Consider the following 8,643-nt stretch of genomic DNA (forward strand, 5'->3'; position numbering starts at 1 on the left):
AATTCTTTAATGTCACCACATTGATCATCGCACGTTCTCAAATTAAATCATCTCTCATGCCCAAGATAAATTGGAATGTTTGTTTAATCATATAGTATTTTGTGTGATGGAATTCACTTTTCCTCGACTTAAATGCAAGCATTGTACCGTGTTGGAAGTAACAAATGTGAGAAGACGCACGGTTGGAAAAAATGATGGAATTGTGTCGCGATCTTCGGGTGAAAAGGTTTTGCTTTAAAGTAAAAAAAAAAAGAAGAAAAAAGAGCAAACGACCTTGTGAAGTGATCATCGTGCGAGCAATTTATCCACCATCACACCCAAAAAAGCGATTGCTGCTAAAGACTTCGCATTTGGCGGCAAAATGTAACAAACAATGCCACCAACAGTCGCTCCAGAGCAATTTTGTGAGCTCCCCAGAAGTTCGCATACCACGCAAGCCGAAAAAAAAGATCTCGCACATGGAGGGTTTAATGGTGAGGAGTGATTGACAGATTACCATCATAAATAATTTAAATTCATCCAACAAAATGCGATCTTCATGAATCTCATGGCGCGTACCGCCAAAATGGGTTGATCTTAAACGATAAATTGCCACCTTCGCGAAAGAAAAGATCACTCGCACAATTAATCGATCGTACAAATTGCTGGTGATCTCTGTGGAATGTTTTTTTTTTGGGAAATTCTTGCATGTTTCGCAAGTGAAGATCATCAAGAGCAACCCACACATAATTTATGTCGACTGAAGAACTTCCCTCCCATATTTTACTTTTAAGAAGATGCAGAAAAAATTCACTTCAAGAGACACCATCGTAGAAGGACGAAGCAATTTATGGCACAATTCGAAATGATCATCGTGGGCAATTTACTTAAGAAAAAAAAACTACACCCAAATTACCTAATGACTCACATTTCTTTCCACCCTGATCACCGTTTTTTTGTGTGTAAAATCGGAAAACCGTCGCTCCGATCACGATTTCATGATTTTAATCACAACATGTCCTTCGAACATAGTCAATTTGCCACACTTTGGGCTCTCCTCCATCTACATGCGGGAATTCCTCTCTTGAGGTGTTTTAATTAACAAACTTCAACGTCAGTGTGTTAAATAAATTGAATTTTGACGAGAAAATTATTGTTTTTTTTTTTTTTTTTTTTTTTGAGAAAAATATTCCATTTTGATCATCAGAAATGTTTCATTTAATCAAAAGGGGATCAATGAGATTGTCAGAAAACTAAAGACAGCTGGATAAAGCTCGGTATAAAGGAAAATAAATATGGGCAGGGAAAGAGCGGGGAAAAAGTCACTTAAGGGTTTAGAAAAGCTCAAAAGATAGATCAAAATGATATGAGAAAGAATTGTAGGGCAGAAAATGTCCTGAAGAAATGTGCCATGAGCTTTTTCCAAATCCTTAAGTAATTTTTTTGCTCCACTCTCCACTATTTTTTTTTAAATTAAATAAAAAGTATTAAAAAGAATTTAATAAGAATTAACAAATAATTTTAACGCCATAGCATTTGAATTATTAGCTATCATACAATTATTTATGCAATATTAAAGTTTGACATTTGTTTTCTAACGTTTGTAAATCACATTTTTTCTTAATTTTATTTATAAAGTAGAACCCTTAACTTCCTAAATTCATAGTCTGTTTAAAAATTAACGTCTGATGTTTTTTTTGTAAAATTGCGATTTCTGTTTAATTTTTAAGGTTTTTCAGACAGAAACGTTTCTTTTCTAACGTTTGAAGTTTCTCAAACGTCTAATGTTCCTACTCTAACGATTTTTACTATTTTTCAAAACTGGACGTTAATTTTTTTTATTACGTTTTTAGAATTCGGTGTTTTTTTTTCTAGAAGGGTTTTTTCCAGAGCTTAGCGTTTCTTACAGAAAAGCTTGACGTTTCTTCGAACAGTTTTGGCTATTTTTCTTAACTTTGCCGTTTTTTTTTTAATGTTTTACGCTTTTTTATCGTTTTACGTTTCTTAACGTTTTGCGTTTAATTAAAACATTTATGTTTTTAAACATTCTACGTTTTTTTTATTAAAAAAATAACGCTTTAAAGAATAAAAAACTCTTTTTCTTTTCAAAAATTTAACGAAGGAAAAATTATTGAAAATCACTTAATTTTAGAATTAAGAAAAATCTTTAAACATTTAAAGAAAAACCTAAATTGCTTGAACTTTTAGGGGGTGTTTAGGTACTCCCTCCAAGGTTATCCCAATGAATTACAATTAATCTAATAAGCATCTAATAAAGTTCACTTACCTCAAAGACAACAACAGTCTGCTTTCCTGACTTTGCTTGATTTCCGCAATCTCTCCTCTCAGTCGTGAAGAATTTCATCCTTCCGCAAATGTTTTCAAACATTTCACCTGGAATTTCGTATGAAAAGAAAAATAAATCAGAAAATGAAATTTATATGATATCATGAAGTGATTGTGCACGCCACATCTCACGATGTACGTGAGCCCATGATCCAATTACAGGTAAAAATTTATTATATTCAAAATGGGGGGGGAGGTAGGAAGGCACACAAAGAACAATAAATGCAAAATTGGCAAAGTGTGTGGCTATGTGGTATGGCAATTTGATTATAAAAGTTATCATCATAAATTTAGTGGTGTTTTGTAAGACAAACACCTTTTGTCGCTCCCGCCAGACCAAACATAAGCGCCGCCATGGCTGAAAATGATGGGAAAAATCTCGTGGTTTGTGTATTATTATTTTTTCTCTATACGAGCAGTGAAAAACAGTTTAATTTTGGTCAACGCTGAATTCCACGGCGACTTCTTTTCATCAACGCAGCTATGTGGAAGTTTTCTTCACACCCATAAGCAATAAAATACCCGTGCGCCATGGTCAATGCAATTGTTCTCGCAGAGCGCTAACAGAAAATTATATACATATGGTCGTTTTTTTATGACATCTCTATTAATGCTCTCTTGCAATATAATTATACATATAGCCTGTGATTTTGCCACTTTCATTAATATTAAAATGAGAAATGCTGGAAAACCTTGCTTTGCCAAGACAAAAAACGGCTCCGCGTGCATTTTATTCCTCAAAATGGTTCACTACCTTTGCACCAAACAGCGTGGGATGATTTGTTTCGTGAGATTAACTTCTGCATGCCACAAAATTGATATATTTCCATTTTATAGGAGGTCTCTCTCTCGCACCTTTTTTCCTCCTTTTGAAAATGCATCTCAATTTTAAACATACATAAATGAAGGTATTTTGTATGTTAACCCCCATGCAATTTTCTCAAGAAGACTCTCAATGCGTCCCACCCAAACAATGATGAATGTACCAAATGAGGACAAATTGCTTTCGCGCTTTTTTTTTCATTGAACTTTCACAATAATTTCATTTTAAAGACGTTTTATTTGTTTCATTGAATTTAATTGTGGGAAATCGGTTACTTCTGTTTGAATTTGAATTTTCAAACCAGGCGGCTATGACAGCTAATGTGATGTTTCGAAAAGCTGATTTTCTGCATCATCAGGCTTCAATATATTTTTGGAGAAAATATTTATTCATAAACAAATTCAATTTATGTTTTACACTTTAGACTAAAGGAGAGTAGAATCAATTTTATATACAAAATGTTACGATTTATGACATAAAAACGCCGCCATGTTTTTTCCTAACGTATCACATTAGAAAGACGTCATTTCTTTGTCTAATTTTAAGTAATTCTTTTCTTATTACTTCTTGTTTCAATTCATTGTTGAATTCTAGGTTTATTGCTTTTTAATGAAAGTTATGTAATAGGAGAGACAAAAAACACATTAGTGACGTCATTGTTTGCATTTTTGTGCAAATATTTGTCGATTTTTTCAATATCTTTTCAAAATCTCTTTCGATTCTCAACATTATTAAGTATGTTCTGATTATTCTCTCAATTAAGGAGTTTTCCTCGTGGAAAATGAATAAACTCCTTTTGCATTCATTTTTTGATTATTTTCTAATTCACCTCAATGAAGAACACTGAACGTATTTATTGTTATAGCTCATGGTGTATTTATTTAAGTCATTCCACGTTGATAAAAAGCACCATTCAGTTGCGATATTTTTGTTGCAATTATACCACTAAAGGTCAAAGTCGCGCACTTGCAAGAAAAATATCTTATTGAGGAGTTTCAAAGAAGATGAGAGAGGAGAAAAAAAAACGAAGCAATCTAATGGACTTACTCATCAAGCAATCTTTGTGAGAAACTTGCCTGAGATCAAGGATGAATTTTCTTGTTAAATCGATGGCATCACAACACCTCCACTTCTTTTTTTTTTCTTCTTTTATTAATTGTTTCTTGATTGAAGGAAAATTGAAAAGAATTTAGTTTTTTTTTTGAATAATTAAAGAAAATCTACACAATTGATCACAAAACACGGTGGAGGCACAAACATTGGGATCTCTTTAAAGAGAAGTCAATCAAACACTGGCAATGAAAGCTCCTTTTTGGGCACCAAGGTGTGGATTTTCTTGCACCAGGTGTGTGAGTGTTTTGTGGAAAATTTAACGTCCAAGAACTTTCTGCGTTTGCTGGCACGTTTCAATGCACACACCGCGCAATCCGTTGGAGTGTGTTCGTTGCACAATTCAAGATACAAAACTAATGAATTGACTTTGGGTGCGATAGACAGTAGCCGTACGAAGAGAGTTGAGTTTGTCTTTTCGAGGTGAACACAACAACACCGCACAATCGATGGGAAAGAAAGGTTGAAGAAGAAAGAAGGAAAAAAAAAAGAGCGAGACATTCGCGAAAGAAAAAGAGAAAAAAATCCCTATTTGACAGTCAAGTGGAAATGATATATTTTTAATGATTTTTCTTTTCCTCTATGCCCGCACATTGCTGAATGAGCGTCAATGAAAGTTGAAAGAAATCGCAGCGACGATACTGCCAAGAGATTCACCTGAACCAATTTTTTTATTAAATACACCATAAATATTTTTTATTGCCCTCAGCAACTCATGAGAGATTGTCTTTCTCTTGAGCACAAATTAATTGAGACAGGTTGGACAATAAATCTCCCACTGATCAACGATGGTAGTACATACAAAAGGATATGTTAATTTTTGAGATAAGCGTTCCCGCGTGTAATTAATTGACTTGCGATTGTGGGGTAACGATCGAATTTTTTTTAATTCGGAGCTACTATATGAGAGATAAATAAACAAACAAGCCGGTAGTTTAAAAAATATTAATCATAAATACCTTCAATGATAGTATGGAAAAAAAAAGAATTCAACTCCACCCCCAAAACCAATCCCATTTTACGAATTTTGAAAGAATTTTTTTGATTGAAAGAATTTATCAATTTTTCTGAATGTATTGGAAGTTTATTGAAAATATTTAAATTGAAAATTTTATACAAAGAAATCGTTATAAAGAAATTAATAAATTTTATTTAAATGGATAGAGCTTTAGTAAAACATTGAGGGAAACAACGAAGAAATACAAATGCAATGTTAACCCTTTGCAGCAGCTCGAATAGTGAAGCATTGAACTTTATAAGAAAAATGGAAAAAAATGTTTTTTGAGCTTTCCACGTGAACTTATGGTAATTATAAAATTATACTTCTTAAGTTTATGAAAATATTATATTTTATGTTTTAATCAAGTGTATTGCCCATAAGACGTGAAGGGGTTAACAAAACACAGGGAAAACACTCACATAAGGAAAACACCAAAAAGTATGCAAAATCCGGATTATAGTTATTTTGAATTCTCAAATAAAAAAAGTTAGAACAGAATTAGAGTGAAAAACAAAATAAAATACTTTTCATTTTCATTTAATTTTTAAAATCAATTCTTACAAAACGAATACAGCCTCCAAAAAAGGTAAGTATGAAAACAATGTTTTCTTTTTTAAATTAATTTACGTAAATCTAATAATTGGGCCTAATTCAGTGACCAAGAAATCCTTGAAATCTTTGAATTTTGTACTGAAATTTCAAAATTTCAAGCGAATTTCAAGGGTTTCTTGGTCGCTGAATAAGGCCCATAATCGGGATTAAGTTTCCTAAAACCCAATTAACCCGGATATTACCAAGAGTTTTTCTTTTTCGATAATTTTCTATTCATTATTGTTATGAATTGTCAATTTATGTTAGGTAGAATATTTAAAAATTCTGAAAAATTTATTTAGATAAAGGAACGTGGTCTAATTCACGTCCGTTTGGAGCTGAAGAAAAATGGTTTTGAATAAAAATTAATATTCCTTAATTTGGTACCATTTTATGTCCTTAATAATCCTACTTTTTTACATTAAAAGTGTTATCGCTTTTAAGTAAGAATGTATTGAAAAAAAAAACATTAAGAAGTTCGAACTAGGCCTATACTTTTCATTTTTTCAATGAAATAAACGATTTTGTGCTATTTTTATATATTATTTTATTAATTTTTGTTTTTAATGTAGGTACTTTAATGAATTTTTAAAGTGGTTTAATTCTAATTTAGTGTAAATGGGAATCTCAGGTGAGATTTTTTTCCTTACAGCTTGTACGTGTTTTCTCTTCCTTTTCATGTGAGTTCCTTTAAATTATTTTTATAATTTTAATTTTATTGAAATCATATAAATAACTTTAAGAATAAAATAATAATTTTAAATAGAATTAAAAAAAATGTCAATGATTTTGAAATTAGTTTAAATTATAGACTTTATTATTAGTCTATTAAGTAGAGAACACCGCGCGTTTGTTTGTAAGGTATTTAAGAAATAGTGAGTAAATACTTTGTAGACGATACGACAACACTTAACACAATCAATCATTGAAAAGTCTTTAGTTATTAAAATCCTTCTTCGGTGTGAAGAAGAGGATCTTATTGAGCATACTAACAATGGACGGTTGTTGTTTCTTTGAGTCCATTTTAACATTCGATGGAACGTTCGATTGATACTCATAGGCTACGCGTCTATTGACACCCGTAAGCAGGGTAAGAAGGTCACGTTCTGTGCCGTATTTCTTGAGCTCTTCATAGAGAACTTCGATGAACCACGATCCGTTCTCAGGATTGCGCCAGGAGTAGTGACCTTCAAAGGTGGAATACATAACGAGGATATCGGCTACCGATGGGATGGCGTAAGTCACCTCACGGGCCGTTGAGTCTACTTGATCGGTAAAAACTCGAACTTGCATTACACCATGATCTAATCTTTCGCCACGACATGCCTGATAAGATAATTAGTAGGTGAGATTGACCAGACTGTGCGATAAATTTGGGGCTAACTTACATTCACAAAGAAGAGTTTTGGCTTCCCAATGAGGCTTTTGCACTTGTTACCAGTAAACTCATGCCACAACTCGTCTATTTTGTAGCTGTCATCCAGGGCATAGAGGTACCCGGTCTCACCATGAGTCATCACCACAACCACCAAACAGTCGTAGTCCGTATGATCTTCCTGTGATACTAAAAATTGAAATTGAGAAAAGGATTTTTTTCTTTTCCACTTTACACCATTTCTTGAGCTTTTATTAGGTACTAACCCTTCTCCAAGAGATTGCGTAAGTCTTTCCGATTTAGATCATTGAAGACTCTTGTTTCGAATTCTAACTTCTTGAACACTTCCTCCATACGATCGCGATCTTTATTGGTACCCAAACGTGTGGGCATGCGCTTGAATTCACGATGGTTCAAGATAAGAGCTACACCGCGTTTCTTATTTGTCATGTCGTAGTACTCAGAGTCAGCAGCCACCGAAGTTAGCTGCATCTCGGAATCTTGTTCTGTAATAAAGGTACTGCATGTCCATGCGGAATATTTTTTTTTAAATTATTTTATTAAAATAAAAGGAAGGAATAAGATTAATTTGAAAATTCAATACTAACCTTTTTAGCTTCTGCATTAGAGTTAATTTCGCATCCACATTATCACTCTTATCACCTTCACTGGACATTTTTTTTAGCTTAGAAGCCGCAGAAATATACTTCTCAAACCTCTCACTTCGAATATCAAAATGGAACTGATAACAACCCAACGAAATGTACGATGAATTACTCTGGGCTTTATATTTCGTTTTATTACTTTACTTTACTTTACGCTAAGTGGGGCCCGGAGACTTACATCTCCTTGTGCACTGCGGCCCATGTGGGCCTATTGTGCATCCCCTTTATTCCTACTCAATTACAATGTTTTTTGTTACAATGTAGATTTTGTAGGGGGAGAGTCCCGTCGGTGGCGACTGCACGGGAAGTTCCGCAATCATTCAGCACTAGACGCTGGGCACTGGTGTTCGTTCGGCAGGCCACACAGTGTAGATCGGTTTTTTACCAGCGTTGTCCCTCCGCCACCAGACTGCTCTGTTCATCTTTGGCTCCGTCCCATATATATAGGAAGTTCCGCAAACGCAGGCACTTACTGTATGCGGCTGCACATTATCGCTGATTGACCGGCACACGACTATGGGACTCTGTCTACTTGTTGCCCTTCCGTCTCGCAGATGGTGCTGATATTGATGTTGGCTCCATCCCGTTGGGGGCAGCAGTCGTCCGAGCAGGAAAGGAATAGCTGTGGAGTAGAAAGGAAAGAAAGGGAAGGAAGCGCCAGGCCAGAAACGGCGAACCGCTGCGGGAATCGAACCCACAACCCCAGTGATGGGTGGTATTGAGTGGCGCTTTAGCTCTCTTTACCACTGGAGCT

General features: G+C 34.4%; 2 protein-coding genes across 2 annotated transcripts in view; both read right to left on the reverse strand.

The window, feature by feature from the left end:
* LOC129795967 (uncharacterized) overlaps positions 1 to 4,574 on the reverse strand; it is a 50,733-nt gene extending 46,159 nt beyond the window's left edge. The window contains exons 1-2 of the mRNA XM_055837555.1: positions 4,225 to 4,574; positions 2,267 to 2,373 (exon numbers count right to left, since the gene is read on the reverse strand). Of these exons, the coding sequence (XP_055693530.1) occupies positions 2,267 to 2,368 (102 nt within the window). The 5' untranslated portion in view covers positions 2,369 to 2,373; positions 4,225 to 4,574. The remainder of the gene's footprint in view (positions 1 to 2,266; positions 2,374 to 4,224) is intronic.
* A 1,484-nt stretch (positions 4,575 to 6,058) lies between these two features.
* Positions 6,059 to 8,643, reverse strand: LOC129795988 (caspase-1-like). Its single transcript, XM_055837586.1, has 4 exons — positions 7,833 to 8,643; positions 7,491 to 7,744; positions 7,238 to 7,413; positions 6,059 to 7,175 (listed from the first exon to the last, which is right to left on the reverse strand). Exons 1-4 carry the CDS (start codon positions 7,898 to 7,900, stop codon positions 6,786 to 6,788), a joined length of 888 nt encoding a protein of 295 aa, XP_055693561.1. The 5' UTR covers positions 7,901 to 8,643; the 3' UTR covers positions 6,059 to 6,785.

The sequence above is a fragment of the Lutzomyia longipalpis genome, chromosome 4, assembly GCF_024334085.1.
Source record: "Lutzomyia longipalpis isolate SR_M1_2022 chromosome 4, ASM2433408v1".
In the NCBI taxonomy this organism is placed as follows: Eukaryota; Metazoa; Arthropoda; class Insecta; order Diptera; family Psychodidae; genus Lutzomyia; species Lutzomyia longipalpis.

Bases quoted from the DNA above. Each gene is read 5' to 3' on its own strand.
- LOC129795988 (XM_055837586.1), bottom strand. From the start codon at position 7,900: ATGTCCAGTGAAGGTGATAAGAGTGATAATGTGGATGCGAAATTAACT. The intron at 7,414-7,490 runs GTTAGTACCTAA...TTCAATTTTTAG, and splicing joins ACGCAATCTCTTGGAGAAGG to TATCACAGGAAGATCATACG. The intron at 7,176-7,237 runs GTAAGTTAGCCC...TTATCTTATCAG, and splicing joins CAAAACTCTTCTTTGTGAAT to GCATGTCGTGGCGAAAGATT.